This window comes from Galeopterus variegatus, unplaced genomic scaffold (assembly GCF_000696425.1).
Source record: "Galeopterus variegatus unplaced genomic scaffold, G_variegatus-3.0.2 Scaffold2136, whole genome shotgun sequence".
Taxonomy (NCBI): Eukaryota; Metazoa; Chordata; class Mammalia; order Dermoptera; family Cynocephalidae; genus Galeopterus; species Galeopterus variegatus.
In genome coordinates, this window is record NW_007728247.1 from 84715 (window position 1) to 107471 (window position 22757).

The 22757-nt window shown below is 43.3% G+C and overlaps 1 protein-coding gene across 1 annotated transcript in view; it reads right to left on the reverse strand.

The window, feature by feature from the left end:
- The window catches only part of SYN3 (synapsin III), a 138262-nt gene that overhangs the window by 26766 nt on the left and 88739 nt on the right, over positions 1–22757 (reverse strand). Inside the window, exon 4 of the mRNA XM_008580644.1 lies at positions 2586–2728. Coding sequence (XP_008578866.1) covers positions 2586–2728 — 143 coding nt within the window. The remainder of the gene's footprint in view (positions 1–2585; positions 2729–22757) is intronic.

Genomic DNA, 22757 nt, shown 5'->3' on the forward strand with positions numbered 1-22757 from the left:
AAAAAAAAAAGAATACTAATTCCATTCATGAGGGCTCATCCTGATCACCTTTGATCACCTCTCGAAGGCCCATCTCCTAGTACTGTCACCTTGGGGGTTAGAATTTCAACATGAATTTTTGGAGATGCAAACATTCAGACCATAGCACAGTGTGTGCAGTAATCTCATCGAAGGGGTGGGAGAAAAGGTGCTGATCTAAGTGACTTTGGACGTGAATGGAGACTGTATGACTAAAGACAAGAAACTGTACATAAGCACTGTGTGTAGTTGGTAAAGTTGTTTCCCATGGGACTACGGGTTAACAGTTCTGAAACTGTACACACATCTTGGAGTGGAACAAATAAGTAAATGGATGGTGGATGGCAAGAGCCAGGTTCTCTGCTGCAGTGGGAGGTTACAGACAAGTCATCAGGGACAGCTAAAGTGGGCCACATGGTACTGGCTGAAAGCTGGAGACATCAATATGAATCTGTTTAGCTTAATATAGATATGGATGGATATATATAGAGAAATAATTATTTGTACGTGTGGGTAAGGATACACACATATACTTCCTTGCCTTGTCTGCTAGGACCTAGAAAAAAATGACTCCCCAGTAGCAACAAGCACAAAGGCCCGAGTGCAGGTCAGGAAGTGAATGGTCAGGGTCAGGAGGGACACGCTAGGCTGAGGTCTGCCACGAATACCCTCCCTTGGATGTGGGCCAACCCAGGGTCCAGGAAACTCTATAACTAATGACAAATTGGAGCTGTCAGGCCAGAGAGGCTCAGCATAGAGAGTGTGGCAATGAGGTAATCCTCAAGAAAAGAAACTGGGACAAGGTGTCATCAATGTCAAGTGGAAACTCTTAACAATGAAGAGAGGAGGGAAATGATATCATGACAGATGGTGGGGGCCTGAGGAATGCACTGGACCACTGCACTGGAATGCGCCATGACCCCGAGGGGCAGGGAGGGGCTGATATTATCACCCCCAGGCATCTGAGAGCAGTGAGAGGTCTGGGCTGGCTGGAAGAGGGTGATGGACAAGACAGCGAAGAATCATTCCATGGGAACCAGCTCCATCCCTTTCCTGGGAACATTTTCTTCTAGGTCAACTGCCTGTATCTCCTCCAGTTTCTCGGGCAATGGCAGAATGCATTGGTTACAACAGAGACCGTATGGCTGCAAAGCCTAAAATCACCATCTAGCCCTTTATGGAAAGTTTGCTGACCCCTGATCTAGGTGATCCAGGTAGTGCAAAAGCAGCCACAGGCAATACATAAATGGATGTGCATGGCTGTGATCAACAGAACTTGATTTACAGAGACAGGTAGCAGCTGGATTGGGCCTGTGGGCTATGTTTGCTGACCCTCACCTAGAGCACAAGCTATACTGCACAGAAGCCTGTGGGCAGAGAGGCTTTCTAACCATCCAGGGCTCACCATTGCAGTCCTTAAACATGGAGCTGTGCACATAGTCAGTGCTCTATAAATGCCTTGTAACCAGGCAATGGTTGGCTCTGTGGGGTCTCATCATTTCAAGTGGAACCAACAGCAACATTCCAAAGTGAGAGACAGAGAGGCCTTGGAGCCGATAATACCCCTCCAAAGAATGAGGCCTTCCACCTATTCCAGAACTCCTGCTCATCCATATAACCACAGCCTCAATGGAATCCAGTCTGGGCTAAGACACATCTGGGGTGCAGGTGGGCTGTTTTTCCACCTGGCATTCATTTCTTTTCCTTTAGATACTGCAACTCTGTTTCCACTGGGTAATGACTCTGCCCCACTGCATGTCTTTGTGGTGGGACTCTCCATACTGGGTTTCTGCCTTTATCTAACAAGGAAGCACGTGATCAAAGTTGGACTAATCAGCACTATTTCCATGGAATCTCAAACTTGAGTTAAGCCCTGAAAATGATTACGTTAGGTTCATTTCCCAATGGAGGTGCCATGAAGATTGTCTATTATTTCTGGCTACCCAGATTCCTGGGGTTGCCCTGGATCCTAATACGAGTATTTCTGGAATTGATAATTTAGTGTTTTCCTTTTAAAAAAAAACATTACATTAGGTTAATGTAGTTTCTATTGCTTGCAGCCAGTGAAATCTGATGGAACCACCTAACTGGTTTTATTGGTTACAGAGAAACCTCTTTGCATCCCAGGGCCCTGGAGTCATCTTTTTATAACTGCAGTTCAGATCATGCCACTTCCCTGCTCAGAAGAGAACAGCAGAAAACCCAAAACCTCAGCAAGGCATTTATTTAAAGCCCCTTTTGATTTGTCTCCAGATGTCTCAGCCTCGACCCCTAGGACATACATCCTGCAGTCTCCCCAAATACGAGAAGCATCCTTCTTTCTTTGGGGAAAACAGCCCTTGTTTGAGTGGACAGAAATCTATCCTGAGATAAGCTGTGACAGAATATCCTGGCCGCACTAAGAGCTGAGGGCAGTAAGGAGACAGAAAGGGAGAATAATGAGGTGCTGAGGGAGGTCCCTGCCCTCGGATGGAGGAGGCAGTGGCAGGACACGCATCTCTCATCTCTGTTCCTCCCACACGCTCCTGCCACCCTCCCTCCCAGCTCCCCCAGCCCCTGCAACTCACATGTAAGCCTTGTAGTTGGATCCGATTTTCTGGATGCGGATGTCGTACTTGGAGTCAATGAAGGCCTCCGTGGTGGCGTAGGTTTTGGCCATGGCTACCACGCTGGTGATGTCCTGGTAGTCGTGCTGGTTTTCTACTTTGATCTGTGTGGGAGGGTGAGGGGGTAAGTGCCACCCACCCAGCATTCTCCAGGACCAAGTACTCCGTATTTAGAGACAAATGCCCTTGAGAGGGTCACCTGCTTAGCAAGGGAGACAGACACAGGAAACAAACCATTCCACTACACGTCTGTGCAAGGTGCAGAAGAGGAAGGGGCAATTCCATAGAAGAGGTGAGCAGGGTTTGGAAGAGTGACTATGTTTTTCAGATGGGGCCATCCTCCAGAGAGAGGCTGTGTAAAGGCACAGGCGCCAGGAAGGCAAGGGGCTGGACGGGGGTCATCAGGGAACCGATCATGGAGGGCCACCATAGCTCTGGCCAGGAGCTAGACATTTAGCTTGAAGGTTCTGGAAAGCCACTGGTAGAGGAAAGGATTTTAAACAAGGAAGTGTCTTAATTCGTGTTTTAGAAAAGTCACTCACGCAGTTGTGTAGAGGATCGAGTGAGGGTGTGATGTGGCATACAGAGAGACTGGCTAGAAAGAAGGAAGTTTGTGCAAGTGTGTGTGTGGGGTGTGCGTGTGTAGGGTATGTGCACGTGTGTGTGTGTAATTTGTGGGAGGTGTGTGCGTGTGGTGTTTAGTGTGTGGTGTGTTTGCGTGGGTTTGATGTACGTTGTATGTGTGGTATGTTTTTTGTGTGCTTATGTGGTGTGTGTGTGAGTGTGGTGTGGAGTGTATGGTGTGTAGTATGTAGTATATTTTTTTGTGTGTTTGTGTGGTGTGTGTGTTATGTGCAGTGTGCGGTGTATGTGTGTGTGGTGTGTTTGCTGTATGTGATGTGTGGAGTGTAGTACGTGGTGCTTGTGTGTACACAGTCTGTGTGTGTGCATGTGTGCATGTGAGCATGTACGCACTGGACAGACTTGCTTTGCTAGGCCAGAGGCCTAGGGGGAGAAACTCACACTGTTTACTGGGCTGGGGCCAGGAACACAGGGTGGTGTCCCGGGGTAAGGGAGAATTACCAGGAGAGCTTCCAAGGCCAAGTGCAGGGGATGAGGCCAAGGCTCTGTGATAGTGATCTCAAGACAGAACAGAGGCTGACTCCCAGCGGCTGTGGACAGCTGGGCGGGGCTGCTCCCTCCCGCTGGCCATGGGGCCCTGTTTGTTCAGGCCCCCTCCCCTCACCCAGACAGCAGAGGAGTTCTGATGCTGACCCCTCAGAGGGACCAGGTGCCAGGCAGTCCATGTGGGAGGGTGGAAAGGGTCTCCTCACATCCTTATGACCTCCCCTCTTAACCCTTTGCTGTCTGCCCTTTGAGTCTCTGTGCTACTCTAACGACCCCATTCCTCCATGATAGTGCTGCTTACATTTGCACCCACTTTAATGCTTACGAAGTGTCTTCACAGCTCTCCTGTGGGACACAGAACCGGATTGTGAGGTAGGCAGGCTAGGTATTCTCATGCTCATTTAACAGAAGAGGAAACAGATTTCTTAACTTGTTCAAGGCCATTAGCAGCTAAGCACAGAGCCAGGATGCAATACTGGACTCCAAAGGCACAGCTTTTCTTGGAAGCATCGCAGGGGATGTGTAGGTGCACGCCTGCTATTCTCTTGCAATGATGTGAATAAGCACCAGGAAAGAGGCTTGCCAAGACTTCTCTCTCCTCGGCTCTCTGACAGCCCCAGCCTCTCAGTGATGTGATGTGTGGTGTGTAGAGAAAATGATGCAGAGAAAATAAAGGTGAGCAGGCAAGTGTCCCCTATCTTCCACGCCTTTCCAAGCTCATCAGCTTTCCCACTTCTCCCTCCCAGCTGCAGGGGCAGTGGGGTGCTTCTTCCCTTTGTTTTAGGTCTTCCAAGGCTCTGACTGCTGGCTGTCCCCACTTCCTTTAGCATCAGGACCTCTAAGTTTTAGCTGGGCATCTGGTCTCTCAGCTAAAGATTACTTCGTTCCAGCCTCCTACAGGTAGATGTGGCCTAGTCTCCACGTAGACGTGCAGTGAGCAACCTCTGGGTGTGCCTAGAAGATGGAGGAAATCTTCCCTTTCCCTTCTTTGCCCTGGCTGAGACGTGGACATGATGGTGGGAGCAGGAGCAGCCACTTTAGACCACAAGATGAGAGCTTCATGTTGAGGATGGCAGAGTGGTAAGACGGAAGAACCTGGGTCCCCAACGCTGGAGCCCCCCATTAGCCTTTGACTGTGTATGCTCAGACTCTGACATGAGAGAGAAGTAAACTTTAATTTTGTTTAAGACACTGTTATTTTGGTCTTTGTTAAAGCAGCCACGCCATATTTCTGCCATTTACTTTAGTCTCTTGCTTTTCATGAATTCTTTATCCTTTGGATTAACACAGTCGAGTACCCACCATTCTCCTCCAAATCTGTCTGCTTTTCAGAACCTCAGTGACTCACCGGTCTCTGTCTCTGCTGGACGTCTCTGTCTCCGCTGGACGTCTCTGTCTCCGCTGGACGTCTCTCCATCCTCATTTACCACCTCCATCCTCATTTACCACTCACCCCTGAACCTGCTCTCTGCAGATCTCACTCCCCACCATTCCACCGAAACTGATTTGGCAAAGGTCACCTTTGACCTCCTCACTGGCAAATCCTGTGGAGCTCCTTTGGTCCTTGTCCTGTTTTTGCACTTGGTAGCGTATGAAATTGGTGAACTTTTTGAAATTTGGTTTCCACACCACTGTTCTCTCCCAGGCCTCTTCCTTTCTTTCTGGCAACTTCTTTGTGGCCTCTATTGCCTTCTCTTCCTCCAGTGCCCTTTGATGGTCCTGGAGTTTCATCCTCAGCCAATATTTAGGGTCAGAAAGAGGAAGTCAGAGTTACCAGAATGAAAGAATGAGGCAAGAGCTTGCAGGGACAGCTTGTCTGATTCACGGTCCTATCACTGGTGACTTTGGAAAAGACCAGAACTTCTGCACCTTGGTTTCCCACAGCAAGGCTGCCTTGGAGATGTCTAGCTGTCCACATCAGCCATTCTCCTCTGCTTCTACAGTCACAGAGCCCCCTGATCTGGGGGCACATGACCACCTGGCATAAACATTACACTTCCCCATCTCCCTGGCACCTTTGTACAACTACGTGACCACAGTCTGGCCAATGGGATGTGAGCAGAAGAGGGACATGAACTTCCAGGCTATGCTGTCACAGGGCAGAGGAGGGCTCTCCACTTCCCCCTTTTCTCTTCCCCACTGGCTGGAATGTAGACTGTCTTCGAGGGCGTGGCTGAGGGCAGCACACTAGGGATGAATGATCAATAAGATGGAAGGGGCCTGGGCCCATGAAACCGAGCAGGGTCCACCCCAGCGCTGGGCCACTTTGGCTCAGATCGTTAGCTGAGAGAGAAAGTCCAACCTCATTTAAGCCATTTTAAGTCTTTGTTATGGCAGCTGAACTTTATCGTAATTATACACGTCCTAAGTAAATATTTGCTAAAAGCATCACACAGTCTTTCACAGGGTAGACAAAAGAGAGAAAATACAAACACAGTGGTTTAATTAACTAATTAGTGGTCAGCCCAGCCTCCCTTTGGGAACCCTCCTCTCCTATCTTGGTCTGGGCCTCTATCCTGCCTTCTCCGAGACGGAGCAGATAACCCAGGCCTCTCACACACAGGCTCCTTCAAAGCTCAGGATGAACCCTGCCCAAATGTTCCTAGCAATCTTATGTTCTTTTCCTTGCAGAGGGCCTCCCAAATTTTATATGCCCAGGCTCCATAAAGCCCAGCTCTCCCTCCACCCATGATCCACAGTGTTTGTGTCCCCGTTAGACTGTGAGCTTCTCGAGCACAGGAACGAGTCATGTTCCCAGTCATAACACTGGTGCCTGGCATGTTGCAGATGCTCAAAGCAGATTTGCTGGACTGAATTTAAGAAGGCTGGATAAAAAACTGCCTGTAACTTGGGAGGCGAACAGGGGAATAGAAGGAAAAACAAAGGAGCTCAAAAAAAGGTGAAGCAAATGTGTTTCACGGCAACTTATCTTTTACAAGGTGAATTTTTCTGTAAATGCTTGGGCTGGATGCTACATGCTCAGAGGGGTATGGCTTCCAGCATGAGGCCTTGAGAACCTGATGAAGTCTGAGACCCTGGAGAAGGGGGCAGGTGGTCTGCAGCCTGGGGAAGGGAGTGCTGGAGGGGGATCTGGGATGGTCCTCGGGCCTGAAAGGGGAGGTGGGGTGAGAGGGCACTGAGGACAGCAGCTGGCCCAGGCAGGGAGTCCTGGCACTCTGCTTTATTTACTGGCTGGAACCCCCTCCAAGGGTTCACAAAGACAAGCTGAAAACAGGAAGCTGTAAATGAGCTGTGATTCAAGATTACCCATGTGCTGCTCTGGGCAGCTGTGATGGGGCCACCACGACTCCCAGACTCGATCTGCACCCACACTCTGGCCCTGCTCTCCCTCTACCCCCTCCTCTGGCTCTCTCCTTCTTTCCTCTCCCTTCCTCACCTTCTCTCCCTCTCCTCCTCCATCTTCTCATATTTTCTCTCCCATTTTTTCACTCCTCTGCCTTGTCTCTTCTCCTTTTCCTCTTTTAGTACCATCTCTCTCTTGTCTTTTTCCTTCCTCAGTTTCCCTTCGTTGCTGCTTCTCTTGTCTGTCTCCTTCTCTCCTTCAGTTTTCCTTGCCCCTTCTCAGCGTTGCCTCCTCTTGCTTTCTATTTCGTCTTCATCCCTTCTTCTCTGTCTCTCTTACCTCCTTCCCCTCCTCGTATCCCAACTTGGTTTCCTATACTCCGCTCCTCTCCTGCTTTCTGAATTGCTTTACCTCCCTTGTGTGCACGTGTGCACATGTGTGTGTGCACATGTGTGCTCTGTCCTGCGTGTAAGCAAGGAGGGGAAGTGGAAGCACACAGGCAGCGAAACTGGAGAGAGGAGTCGGGATACAAGTGAGTATCTTCTGAGTGGGATTTGGCTCAGAGGACTCCTATTCCAAATTCCAACCTGGATGGAAAGTCATTGACATCCTCAGTAGATTGTCCATTATTTGCTTGGATATCTCCAGTAACAGGGAGCTCACTATTGTGCTGGGGGGCTCATTCCTCTTCAGGGAGCCTCTAACTTGTTCTGCTGAATATTACACCAAGAATGAATGAATGGTCCCAATTATCCCACGGGGTATACCTTAGTGCTCTGCCTGTATCTCTTCATCCGCTTGAAGAGAGCCACCCAGGTGTGTATAATTCGCTCTCTTCTTAACTCACTCCTAGTATGAGCTGGTTCCAGACCCTTTACTACCTTGAAATGCTCTCATTTGACAATTTGTTCATTTAATTTTTTTTTCTGGCTTGCCAGTACAGGGATTGAACCCTGAGCTTTGGTGTTTATAATTCGCTCTCTTCTTAACTCACTCCTAGTATGAGCTGGTTCCAGACCCTTTACTACCTTGAAATGCTCTCATTTGACAATCTGTTCATTTAATTTTTTTTTCTGGCTTGCCAGTACAGGGATTGAACCCTGAGCTTTGGTGTTATGAGCACTGGTCTAGCCAACTGATTTAACCAGCCAGCTCATTTGACAATCTTTTAAAGTATGTGGTACCTAGAATTACATACCATACTCCAGAGGTGGTTTCACCAGCAGAGATCAGATAAGACTGTCCCCTCCGGACTTCGCACTTGCCGTCCCTTGCCTGCATGGTTCACACCCTCACGTCATTCGGGCCTCTGCTCCAGCATCAGCTTCTCAGAGCAGTCTTCCCCCCGCTGTAAGTGACATCACTCCTCCCAGCCAGCATTCTTCACCTCCTTACCCTGCTTTGTTTTTCTCCATAGCACATCCACCACCACGTCACAGCACTGTTTGTTTGTTGTCTTCCTTCCCTACCATTCCAGTACAATGTGAGCTCTGCAAGGGCAGTGCTCATTTTAAGTACCTACAATTACACTCTGAGAATAACAGGTGCTCGATAAATTTGTTTAGTGACTGAATAAATATACCTAAGTATTTACAGATATGTACTGAGTGTCCATTATATCCAGACAATTACTGTTTCTTCTAGATACTGTACTGAAGGCTGGGGATATAACAAGGAACAAGAGATTTATGATTCTTATCCTAGTGGAGATTTGAGCCTATTAATTATCTTGCTTCTATAAATATTAATGCAGCTTAATATAATGTTAGCTTTTCTAAGATCTATATGGAGCTTGTCCTAAGCTAATACCTTCAGATCATTTTCAACACAAGATCCTGATAATCCACCTCTCTCTAGCCTGGACTTGAGTGGTCAATGTGTTTTAATCCCTGAGGAGGACTTCTCATCCACCCTGCTAATGATCAGCTCTCATGTTTTCTTCTATCCTTCCGTCTTCCCATGTGGATCTGTCATCTAGCCTGTTAACTATCCCTCTCAGCTCCATGTCACTCATGATTCTGGTGTACCCTTCCTATACCTAATTCCAGCTGTTTGACCTTACTTAAGTTACTTTTTTGAGCTTCAGTTTCCTTATTTGTCAAACGTGGTAACAACTACCTTGCAGGATTATTACGATTTTTAAATGAAATTATAATGATTGTCAATGGACCTCCCTCGCATAGTGTCTAGCACCTGCTAGGCACTCAATAAAAGTTGGTTCTCTTTAGTTGGATAGTTGTTGAGATTCTTTGCTGACACTGAACCATCGTCAATCAATGCTTTCTTTTTAAAAACACAATCATTCATCCAGCTACAAATCTATTTCCTGTATAATCACCCAAATTCATCTCTCTTCTGAAATCTGTGGGATGCCATAGGGCTTATCCAGCTCATTGCAGAGGTTCTGGAACATGTTAGGTGTTATTTAAATATTTATAGGCTAAACAAATGACTTGGTCAAATGGCTATTCGTATGAGGATTAGGTGATGATTAGATTCATTCATTCATTCATTTATTCATTTGTTCATTCTATAATTATTGAGCTTTCACTAGGTGCAAGACACTGCGCCATATGTTGGGTACCCAAGATGAGTTTTTAAAGTATTTATGTTTTTATGTTAATTGTTCTAGAAAGGATTTATGGTAAAATTTAAAGACATATAACATACAGCAGAATACTTAATTTAAAGTTGGGCAATAGTAATTTCACTTCTAAAAATCCATCCTATAGATACAGTGTCAAAAATATGAAATGGCGTATTCACAAGGCCATTTGTTGAAGGACTATTTGTAAAAGAAAATTTTCTGTAAAGACTTGGGTTGTATTCTACATGCTCACAGGTTTGCATCAGCACCCATCATGAGCCCTTCAGAGACCCTGAAGAAGTGGCAGTTGGTCTGGGGCTATGGGTGGGTGGAGCTGGAGGGACGTTAGACAGGTCCTCTGGCCAGAAAGGGCATTTGGGATAAGAAGGCATGCAGGGTGGGCTGCCACAGGGGTAGTGCACTGACTGCTCGCCTACATGTCCATCAACAGGGGACTGGTTGCGTCAGTGGAGAAAAATGCACCCAGTGGAATATTTTGCACCCGTGAGAAGGGAATGAGGGAGATCTCTGTTCACTACTACATACTGCTAGGGAGTGAAAAAAGCAGGGTGTAGAATAACGAGCACAGTGTGCTATCTTCTACCGATATTTTATTGGTGAGGAATGTACATATTTGCTTTAAAAAATGCAGTGGAGAGATAAACCAAAACCAAATGAGATTGGTTACCTATAGAGGGGAGAGAAGGTGGAGGTAACAGGGAGGAGAGCTTGGCTTCTCTGTAGGTCCCTTGTTTTTATAATTTTGACTTTGGAACAAAGCAAATATGGTTATGTAACTATAAAACAAAATAAATCAAGTGGAGAAAAAATTTCCTGAAGGTAGAAGACAAAATGAAGTGACTCAACTTAACAATATATCAAGCTGCTGGTTTCACATACAGAAGAGAATTATTATTTCTGGTGACTTTGTAACAGAAAGCTGAGATGGGAATCTCTGTGTGATTCCAGTTTCTTGGATGAATTAATTTTTACTATTGCTTATAACCCAGGGGGTCATAATATATTTACTTGATTGTCCTTCCCACCAGACTTTATATTTGTTATAGCCCAATCAATAATTGGCACATGGTAGATATTCCTTAAATATTTGTTAAACCAAAAAAAAACAAAAAACAAAAAACAAAAAAAAAACAAAAACAAAAAACCCAACACAGCAGTAATGGTACATTCCTAGTGAAAAATATCAAAAACAAAAAACAAAAAAAAACAAAAACAAAAAACCCAACACAGCAGTAATGGTACATTCCTAGTGAAAAATATCCAAAGGATTTAAAAAAACTTACTACGAAATATAAAATTTTATTCAGAAATCATATTGTTAGTAATCTAATAATGATATGGCTATTTTAAAACCATTATAATAGCATTAATGTTAATGTTATTAGGAACAAAGGTTTTTAAGTGTAAGAGAAAAAATGCAATTTTAAAATAAAAGAAATGGGCCAGCCCGGTGGCGCACTGCTACAGTGTGCCGCTTGGGAAGTGTGGCGGTGCTCCCGCCGAGGGTTCGGATCCCACATACAGACCGGTTCCCGCTCACTGGCTGAGCGAGGTGCGGGTGCAACACCGAGGGTTGCGATCCCGTTGCCGGTCCCGGTCCGGTACGGGCGCAACACTGAGGGCTGCAATCCGTTGCCGGACATGAGAAAAGACAAAATAAATAAATAAAATAAAATAAAATAAAAGAAATGAAGTAAAAATTCTGTAATCTAAAATTTGAATTCAGGATAGTATGAATTTATAATGTATTTTTCTCTTAAAAATACTCATATATATGTATTTTCTCCTGTGTCCACCAAAAAGGCCCAGAAGCAATGGCCAAGAAAATAGCAACAAACATATTTAGCAACCAGACTTTGGTCTCTAATAAAGGTTATTTATTATGAAAGGAACCAGGGCTCCTTGGGGGAATGGCTGATTCAGGGTGTGAGGCAGGAAATGTATAGGATGAGTTTAGAATATCTTATCATGCTAGAAAGAGGGAAACTATTATGTCAAGAGGACATATGGATCAACTTGAGAGGACTCTCCCTAGCCAGAGATGGGATATTTTAAGTACCAGAAAGAATAATGGCTTCAATGAATTGAAATATATCAAATTGTTAATAATCGATGACTTAGAAAAGTCATCGGTCACTTTTGGAGGATGATAGGACACTATCTCATTATTCTGAACATAAATAAAGGGATAAAGAAGTGTTTTTTTTTTTTTTTTTTTTGATGAATTCCAGCTTATAAATGCAGGAGACTCCAAATGCAATAACTGATTGAGGCAACAGTGACGGATGCCACGACCATTGGGGAAACGCTGCTGGGGAACTTCATAATGTGTGGACCAGGCAGACAACACTTGAACTCACAGGTTAGTCTTAACATCTCAAAAGAGAGACTATCAGTCATGACTGCACCTCCAGATACAATGGGAAAGAACTCACCCCAGCTTAGGAGGTATTCTTGCCAAAAATCATAACCTGAATCAGGTCAAACTTCTGAATCTAACTGTTAGTTTATAGGAAATACAGGCAATAAAGAAACACCATGGAGCTGCCATCAGCCAAATTCAGAATGCAGGAAATGCTACAGGAAAAATGACCTTTTTCTACCCCAATAAATGAATGACAAGGGAAAAAAAAAAACTAAATGGAGGGGAACTGTTATAGATCAAAAGAGACTTATGTCATTCTAACCATGTGAACATGAAAGCCTCGTCTGCATACAATGAGAACAAATCAGTTCATAGGGGCTACTGAAGATAGATGATATCATAAATGATATGATATCACAGATGATATTAAAGAATTATTATAAGTTTTTAAATGTAATAATGGTATTGGCTATGTTAAAGAAAAAAAAAAAGAAACTTTTGTGTGTTAGAAATACATACTGAAATATTTATCAGTGAAATGATGTGATATCTGGGATTTCCTTTAAAATGTTCCAGTGATCCACAGAGACAATAGGTAGAGGAGCAGTTGCTAAGAACTGAGGGGAGGGGGCATGACCGCGACTGCTAATGCGTATGGGGTGATAAAAATGTCTTGGAATTATGTAGAGGTGATGGTTCCACCTTGTAAACTGCTGTAGATTGGGTACCCCCCCTTATTGAGGCTTAATCCCCACTGTAACTGTTGAGGGTGGGAAATATGATTATGGTAATTGAAAGGTGGGGCCTTGAAGAGGTGATTAGATTGTAGGCCGTACTGTAGCAAATGGATTAATAATGGTGGTGAGGGGCATGGTTCTGAGGGCTTTAAAAGGAGAGTGCATGAGGAGGTTGGTTGCTCCCTCTCTCTGCTTCCACTGTCTTGCAATGTGATATCCGGTGTCACTGTCACCACCACCAAGACCTTCACCAGATGTGTTCCCTGCAGTGTGGACTTCCCATCCTCCAAACTTGTAAGCAATAAATTTTGTTTTCTTTGTAAAATATCCAGTTCTGTATATTTTGTTATAAGCAATAAAAATGGACTAATCCATAGACATACTAGTAAACCACTGACTTGTGCAATTTAGAAAGGTGAATTTTATAGTATGAGAATTAGATCTCATTAAAAACTTTTTCCAAAAGTACTCAGTGGTGTTTGAGAGAAAGTGTGAAAGTGGAAGTGAAACAAAGTTGACCATCAGTGCATAATGGTTGTAGTTGAATGATTGGTGCATGGGGTTTCAGTTTACCATTTTCTCTTCTTTTGCTTGTTTTTGAATATTTCCATAATAAAAGGTTAAAAACAATTTTCCTGAATACTGTCCCATGGCTGGTGCTGTGTATTGAATGTCCCCCCAAACTCACTGAAGCTTAATCCCCACTGTAACTGTTGAGGGTGGGAAATCCTATTATGATACTTGAAAGGTGGGGCCTTGAAGATGTGATTAGATTGTAAGGACTGTGCCCTGGTAAATGGATTAATCTATTGATGGTTTTACGGTGGTCATGGGTGTGGTTCTGTTGGCTTTAAAAGGAGAGCACGTGAGAGCCTCTCTCTCTGCTCTGCCATTCTTGCCATGTGCTTTGCTGTGAAGAGTCACTATCTACCAACAAGGCTCTCACCAGATGTGTGTTCCCTGGACTTCGGACTTCCCAGCCTCTGAAACTCTAAGCAATAAATTTTATTTTCTTACATGTTACCCAGTTCCGAGTATTTCCTTATAAGCAAAAGAAACAGACAAGTTCAGCTGCTTTCTTCAGGCCTCAGCCCAGATGAGAAATGTCTCCTAAGTGGAGACTTTTCCAACTACCTGAAGTAGAGTGGATACTCCACTCTGAGGAGTCTCTCCTGCATTATCCTGGTTTATTATCATTATTTTTCTTACTACCTTTGACAATCTGAAATTACTTATGTGTTAATGCATTTACTGTCTCCTACACTAAAATGTAAGCTGATAGGACAAGGGACCTTCTGTATCTTACTAGGGAGGCAATATAACAGAGCATTTAAGAATGCAAGCTCAAATCCCAGCTCCATCGCTTATTCACTGTATGACCTCGGGGGAAATTATTTAACCTCTTCATGTCTCACTTTTTTCACCAGCGAAATGTGGGTAACTCACTGCTGGATTGTTTTTGAACACTGGATTGTTGTTGAGCATTAAATGAGATAGTACATGTAAATAGTCTAAAAAAGCACTAGGCTCATCATAAGCATTCAAGAGATGTTATAACTCTTATTATTATTCCTTCTTATACCCCTGACACCCAGCATAGGGCTTGGCATATAGTAGGTACTTAATAAATATTTGCTGAAAGAATGAAGGAAGGGGCAGTCATGGGAATTGCTAGAGAAAGAGAGTCTGGGCACATGGAAGGGAGGTGCAATAGCCCTGAGGCTGGTGCTGAAAGAAACTCACCAGTGTTAACAGAAAGCTGAGCCTTAACACTTTCTTAGGAGATTGAGGGCTAACAGGCATTCACGCTTGAAGAGGAGCAATCCCATCTCCCCTTAGAGCCACAGGGAATGGGGTCAAGATCCTCTCCAGAAAATGGGTTGGAATCAACCCTGATACACAGACACACGAGCACCTGAAGTTCACTGTCCTATTTCAGTCACCTAGAAAACATTTAAGGCAGAGGTGCCAGTTGTTCACCCCAACAAAAGCCATCTCTATCAAGTCTCATGGAAGGCCTAGCTTCTTCCTGGTGTGATGGCTAAAGCACACTTGTCTTTTTCAAACAAAGGTAACTACATGAGGTAATTTACTGAACCAGGTTATTTACAAATCAGCTAAAAGTCGGGAAGGCATCTACCAAAAATAATAACCATAGATTAAGAACAGTTGCGCTGTGGTCTGTCTTTCTGGCAATAATTAGCTGGCAGGGCCAGCTAGATATTCAGGCCACTCCTAGTTAGAAACAATAAAACCATAACCCTGGCACACTAACAGATGCTTGTTTTTCTGTTTTTATAACAGGAAGGCATGCATCCAGCTCATTCCAAAGTGATATCAGCTCATTAAGAAACTAGTTAGATGGGGTGAGGAGGTACAGGCTGAATCCCTGTTTTACCTCCCAGTAAATTCTAGACCAGTCTTGCAGTTCCTAGACTTGCAAGGAAGGATTTGGTACAGACTCTGTGTGAACATCATGAACTTTGGGCCACGCTCACAGAGTTTAGCTTAGAATCAATTCCTGAGCTCACTGTCAAAGGGTTACAGGAGGTAAACGGGGGCTTCAAATAACCTAATGTAGAGTTTCCTGACATTTGTTGGTTCACAGTGTACATCTCAGGGATTTTTTCATGGCATTCCTAGGCCAAAATAAATACTAAACAGTTTCATTTATTAAGTAGTAGAAATAAATAGCTTAATAAGTATTCATGCTTGTTAGGCACTGCACAAATTCCCAAACTTTAGAATCAGATTGGACACCACCACCCTCATTTCCTGTTCCACATTGATTTTCTCACGGTACTTTTTTTCATATAATCACCATCAAAAACCCAGCTTCCCAAAGATGTGACATTGCTGAAAGGAACATGAGGTTTAATTAGAAACTCTGAACTACTTTGGGTAGTAATTTGTGTGGTGGTGTCTGACAGATGTTGAGAATTGCTGTGTTTCCCTTGAAAACTTATACTGTGTTGCCCCTGTGAGTCTGTGGTGGTCCTAGGTGTCCAGATGCAGAATTTGGGAACTGTGAGGCTAATCTTATTACTTTTGGAATTTTCCCCTAGCAATAAATAACAGAAGTTTCTAGAGGAATATCCCTGGTGAAAAGCCTACCTGATTTTCATGTAGAATGCAGGTCTGAGAAACCCATGGTAGGGAACATGCACTAAACCAATCTACAGTTGGCCCCCTGTATCTGTGGGTTTAGTATCTGTAGATTCAACCAACTGTGGATCAAAAATATTCACACGCACACACATACACACTAAAAATGACAATAAAAAAATAGAAATAAAAAAATACAGTATAACTATTTACATAGCATTTACATTGTATTAGGTGTTATAAATAGTCTAGAGATGATTTAAAATATATGGGAGGATGTATGCAGGTTATATGCAAATATAGATACTCCTTGACTTGTGATGGGGTTACATCCCAATAAACCCATTGTAAGTTGAAAAAATCATAAATTGGAAATGCGTTTAACACACCTACCTACTGAACATCATAGCTTAGCCTAGTTTACCTTAAATGGGCTTGGAACACTTTCATTAGCCTAGAGTTGGGCAAAATCATTTAACACAAAGTCCATTTTGTAATAAGATGTTGAATTTCTCGTGTACATTTTAAAACACTGTTTCAAAAGTGAAAAACAGAATGATTTTGCACCGTCATAAAGTAAAAAAATTGTTAAGTTGAAATATCATAAGTTGGGGACTTTCTGAACTAAGTCATTTTATATGAGAGATTTGAACATCTATGGAATTTGATATCCATGGGGATCCTGGAACCAATTCCTGTGAATACTGAGGGACGACTATATTCTTTAAACCAGTTCGTACATTAGGACATTTTTTTAAAAGATGGTACAAACTCTATTCAGGATTGATGCATCAGGATCACATTCTTAGAGCAAAGGTGGGTTAGTTATTGAGGGTAAACTCATTATTTAGAATAATCTTTAAATATATCTGAAAAATAAAATGTGCTCCGATTGTTGTATTAAAAAGATAAAGTAATGTACCTCAACACAATAAAGGCCATATATGACAAACCCACAGCTAATATCATACTGAATGGACAAAAGTTGGAGGCTTTTCGTCTAAGATCTGGAACAAGACAGGGACACCCACTTTCCCAACTCTTCTTCAACATGTTACTGGAAGTTGTAGCCAGTGCAGTAAGGCAAGAGAAAGCAATGAAGGACATTAAAATCAGAAAGGAGGAAGCCACACCATCCCTATTGGCAGATGACATAATCCTATACATAGAAAATCCTTAAGACTCCACCAAAAAATTACTAGAACTAATAAGTGAATTCAGTATAGTGGCAGGATACAAAATCAATACACAAAAACAAATAGTCTTCCTATATGTGAATAACAAAATAGCTGAAGAAGAAATCAGAAAAGTGATCCCATTCACAATAGCTACCAAAAAAAAAAAAAAAGAAAGAAAGAAGTATGAGTAAATTTAACCAAGTAGGTGAAAGACCTCTACAATAAAAACTATAAAACATTGGTGAAAAAAATCAAAGAGGACACAAATAAATGGAAAGATATCCCATATTCATGGGTTGGAAGAACTAACATCATCAAAATGTCCATATTACCCAAAGCAGTCTACACATTCAATGCAATTCCTATCAAAATACCAATGACATTCTTCACAGAAACAGAAAAAAATGATCTTAAAAATTGTATGGAATCACAAAAGATCCCATATATCTAAAGCAATCTTGAACAAAATGAACAAAGTTAGAGGTATCTTACTCAAACTTCCTGACTTCAAAGTGTACTATAAAGCTATAGTAACCAAAACAGCATGGTATTGACATAAAAAGACAATGGAATAGAGTAGAGAGCCCTCAAATAAACCCACACATTTAGAGCCAACTGATTTTCAACAAAAGTGCCAAAAATATACAGTGGGAAAAGGACAACCTCTTCAATAAATAGTGCTGGGAATACTGGATATCCGCATGCAGAAGACTGAAATAGACCCCTATCTCTCACAATACACAAAAATCAACTCAAAATCGATCAAAGACCTAAACTTAAGACCTGAAACTATGAAATTACTAGAAGAAAACATAGGGGAAATGCTACATGAAATAGGAGTAAGCAGTGCTTTTTTGAGCCAGACCACAAAGGCACAGGCAACTAAAGCAAAAATACATAAGTGGGACTACGTCAAACTAAAAAGCTTCTGCACAGCAAAGGACACTCAATAAAGTGAAGAGACAACCTATAAAATGGGAGAAAGTGTTTGCAAAATACACATCAGTCAAGGGGCTAATATCCAGAGTATATAAGGAACTTAATTCAAAAGCAAAAAACCCCCACAAATAACCCAATTAAAAAATAGGCAAAGGACCTAAACAGACATTTCTTAAAAGAAGACATTCAAATGACCAATGGCCACATGAAAATTTGCTCAACATCACTAATCATCGGGAAAATACAAACTAAAACCACAGTGAGATATCCTTTCAACTCGGTTAGAATGGCTATTATCAACAAGACAAAAAATAACAAATGCTGGTGAGGATGCAGAGAAAAAGGCACTCTCCTACTTTGCTGGTGGGAGTGTAAATTGGTACAGCCACTGTGGAAAACAGTATGGAGGTTCCTCAGAGAACTAAAAATAGATCTACCATATGACCCAGCTATCTCAATACTGGGTATATACTCGAAATGAAATCAATATATCAAAAAGACACCTGCACTCCCATGTTCATCACAGCACTATTCACAATAGCTAAGAGATGGAATAAACCTAAATGTCCATCAACACGTGAATGGATTAAAAAACTGTGGTGTATATGCATGGTGGAATACTACTCAGCTGTTAAAAAAAAATGATACCCTATCATTTGCAGCAACATAGATGGAAATGGAAACCATCCAGTTAAATAAGTCAGTCACAAAAAGACCATGACTACATGGTCTCAGTCATATGTGGAATCTAAAAAAAAAGTGTTTCTCATAAAAGTAGAGACTAGACATGGGGGTGGGGTGGGCGGGGGGGGTGGGGGCAGGAAAAGTGGTGGACTAATGGGTACAAAGCTATGCTATCTACCCTAAGTGAATCATTGTGCAGTGTATGCATGTATTGAAACAATACACTGTAGCCCACAAATATGTACAAGTAAATGTTAAAGTATTTTGAAAAAAAAAAAAAACCCCAAACTAAGGCACTGTCCATGTCACTGAGAAGTTCACAGTCCATGGGAGAGACATACACTTCAACAGACAATTCAGTAGGGGTGACCAACACCGTGACAAAGGCCAGCACAGGATGCTGTGGGTGTGCAGCAGAGGGCCCCTGACCCGTGTCAGGTGGAGAGATGGGCAGGAGGGCTTCCCAGGTGTGATGATGGATTCCATCCCAACTTCCTTTGTGGTGATTGTAGAGAATAACTTGAAACATAAAAATTCATAGTTGGTGTTGGTACGGGGCTTTATATATCTCAATATTGTACACAAATACTGATAGTCAACACTGCACCTGCAAAATATGTATAATCAATTATGCTTCAATTAAAACAACAACAACAACAACAACAAAACAACTTTACGTGAAGGTTGTATTCTTGTACCTGCCTACAAATTCCAGTCAAATCGAAGGGGCGCGGCTCACAGAATGAAGCCCCGATTAGGTTCAGTATCTGCAATAACGTATGACCCCTGAAATGTAACCCTGATTAGGTTTTAACTGTTTTTTCTTGTATGAAGGGAAGTCAAAAAGAGGGTGCATTTGCCCTTCGAAGAAGAAACCCAAGTTCAGGGCCTTGGAAGAAGAGCAACCTGCTGCTTGCCCGTGGAACCGGCCCCAGAATCTAGTTGGCTTCACCATCACCTCCAACTTTTGGTTTCTGGTGGGTTCTCCAAAAAATTAGATGTGAACCCGTGTGCCTTCCTTACAATAGTACAAGCCCTGTCTGTCTTTAGCCCTGTCTGTCACGCCAAAGCAGCATCTTCTGATTTTTAGGTTTTTGCATCAACAGTTACTTCACCACTGCCTGTTTGGACAATGCGTGTACCTTTTCCATTTTCATTTTGAATCTGTATTATCATTTTACCTGCCTCTTCCATGATTCTAAGTATGTGCTACTCATAACTACTAGTAACTAGTAGCTATGCAATTTAAATGACTCAAGATTAAATTTAAAGTAAATCAAATTAAATTCAAATTAAAGAACTAAAGTTCAGCTCATCAGTAGTACTAACTCAATTGCAGTTGTTCTGTAACCACATATGCCTGGTGCTATCATCTCAGCCGTCCTGCTCTGGACATTGGCAGGATGGCTCCATCTAAACCGAAATACATGTGATATTCTAGGAATATTGTAACCACAAACTTTATCCAGGAAGGGTAGGACCTGAAAAAATTTTTTTTTACGTTCATTCTTTCAAGGTATTTTACCTATTTTTTTAACGAGTGCTAACTATATGCCAGGAACTGTACTACACAGTGTACGTGTATGATCTCATTTAATCTTCAAACACAACCCTAACAGCTTCTAACCATGATGAACCCAGATAAGCCCTGTCTCTGTAAACAACTATAAAACTGAAAAAAATTTTCTAAGGCAATTGTTTCGGGCAGAGAAAATAGGCCAGGCAAGGCTGCAATCCCTGAGAGGAGGGATATTCGGGGGGGGGGGCCCATGTTTTCCCACCCCCTTTTCCAGCCTCGTCTCATGCCAGCCTCCCCTGACCCATGACACTCTGATATACTGCTCTCCTGGCACTTCCTAAACAACCCAAGCTCTTTCCTGCCTTCGGGCTTTTGCAGTAGCTGGACTCTCTACCTGGAAGTTTCTTCTCTCTTGTTCAGTGCGTGGCTGCTTCAATCTCATTCTTCATGTTCTCCTGCCTAGTACTGGATAGAGTTTACAACTGTGTATTTATTTGCTCACTTATATATTGTCAGCCTCTCCCACTACACTATGACTTCTACACCCAGGGCTGAGCAAAGTGCCCAGCGTGTAGCAGGTGCTCAATAAATAGCTGTTAAATGGACGAAGGAAAGAAGGACTGGATTGGCCCCTTCCCAGGGGAGGTGGGGGAATGGGGAGTTTGGAGGAAATGGAGAGAGGGGGATTCCTCCTTCCTTTTTACAAATATTACTGAAGCTCGGAGATCTTGTAGGGTAGAACTGACAAGGCTTCGTGAAGGATTTGGGACTTGAAGACAGCATATGTCCACTCCATAAATCCTCCCAGTAAGCTTCAGAGGGAGATGTTGTCTTGCGCATTTCATAGATGAAGCTCAGAGAAGTAAAAAACTTGCCTGAGGTCACCCAGGTATTAAGTGGAGGAAAGAGGACTTGAATCTGGGCCTGGTAGATTCTGAACCCCACGATTTCCCCACGCTTCTGCTCTGCTTTGAAAGCAGTGGATTGAGGCAACTTTTCTCTTTTTCTGTCTTTTCTTTTTCCTACCTTTTTCCTTTCCCCATTTATCCTCGTCTGACTCTTTGCAAGCTCTACTGACAGGTGGACTTGAGCTGACAAGGTGTAGTTCTGGACAGCGCCATGGGGCAGGTGCCCAGTCTCTTCCTGGAAAGACCTGGGAAGGAAAGATCTACCAGCTGAAGTCTACGGCTGAGGCATCCCCAGCTGGGATTATGGCCCTGATGATTCACCTCAAGGGCCAAGGCAGCCTGTGCCATGGGACCCCGGCATGGCTGGAGCTCGGGACTGACTCACAGGGCAGGCTGCCACCACCTGAATCACCTGCTCCACCTCCGGCTGAATGGAAGAAGCTGGGAAGGCTGGGGTGGGGCACTGGGCTGGGACCATGTGACTCAGCCTGAGAATAAATAATAATAATGATGATGATCATAAAAACAACGATGAGGTACCATGACAGCAACCTTTAACGAGTGCTTTTTATGTGCCAGGTGCTATTCTACAAGCTGTATATTAATTCATTTAGTCTTTATAACAATCCCATGAGGTAAGTGCCATTATTTCCCCATTTCATACATGAAAAGACTGTGGCCCAGCAAGGCTGCAGGACTCACAGGTGGCAAAAAAGGAAAGCTGAGATTCCAACCAAGGTCTGTCTGACTCTGAAACCCAGTCATTAATTCAGCAAATATTTATGGGGCTCCTACTACAAGCCAGGCACTGTTGGAAGCACTAGGGATACAATGGAGAGATTGAGTGGGAAGACAGTAAATAAACAGATGCCATTTTAGGTGGAGATGAGTGCTACAGGGAAAATAAATTAGGCTAAGGGAGTAGAGATTTGGGGATCAGGGTGGGGATGTTATTTCACATAGAGCTTGCTGGAGTCCCTCCTAATAGGGTGGAATTGAGCAGAGACCTACAGGAAGTAAAGGAACAAGTCACAGGCCTGTCCCATGGATTCCAGGCAGAGGATAGCTGGTAACCTTGGGTCTCAAGGTTGCAGATTGTTGGGTGTACTTGAAGGATAGTGCCTTGGGTTGAATGTCTCCCCAAAGCTTAATCCCCACTGTGACTGTTAAGAGAGTGGGAAATCCTACTATGGTAATTGTAAGGTGGGGCCTTGAAGAGATTCTGAGGACCATGCCTAGTGAATGGATTAATAATGGTTGTCGTGGGCATGGTTCTGAGGGCTTTAAGAGGACAGCTATCGCTCTCTGTGCTCCACTGTTTTCACCGTGTGATACTCTGCCATCACGGTCACCACCATCAAGGCTCTCAACAGATGTGTTCCCTGGACTTTGGACTTCCCAGCCTCTGAAACTGTAAGTAATAAATTTTGTTTCCTTTATAAGTCACCCAGTTTGATGTATTTTGTTATAAACAACAGAAACGGACTAATATAGATAGCAAGGACAGCAGCGTGGATGCAGCAGAGTGAACCCAGGGCAGAGTGGAGGGACGTAGGTCAGAAAGGAGGGGAAGGAGGGCAGGCCTCGCAGGGTCACGGGGCTATTGGAAGGATTGTAGTATTTACTTCAAATGACATGGGGAGCCATGGAAGATTTGG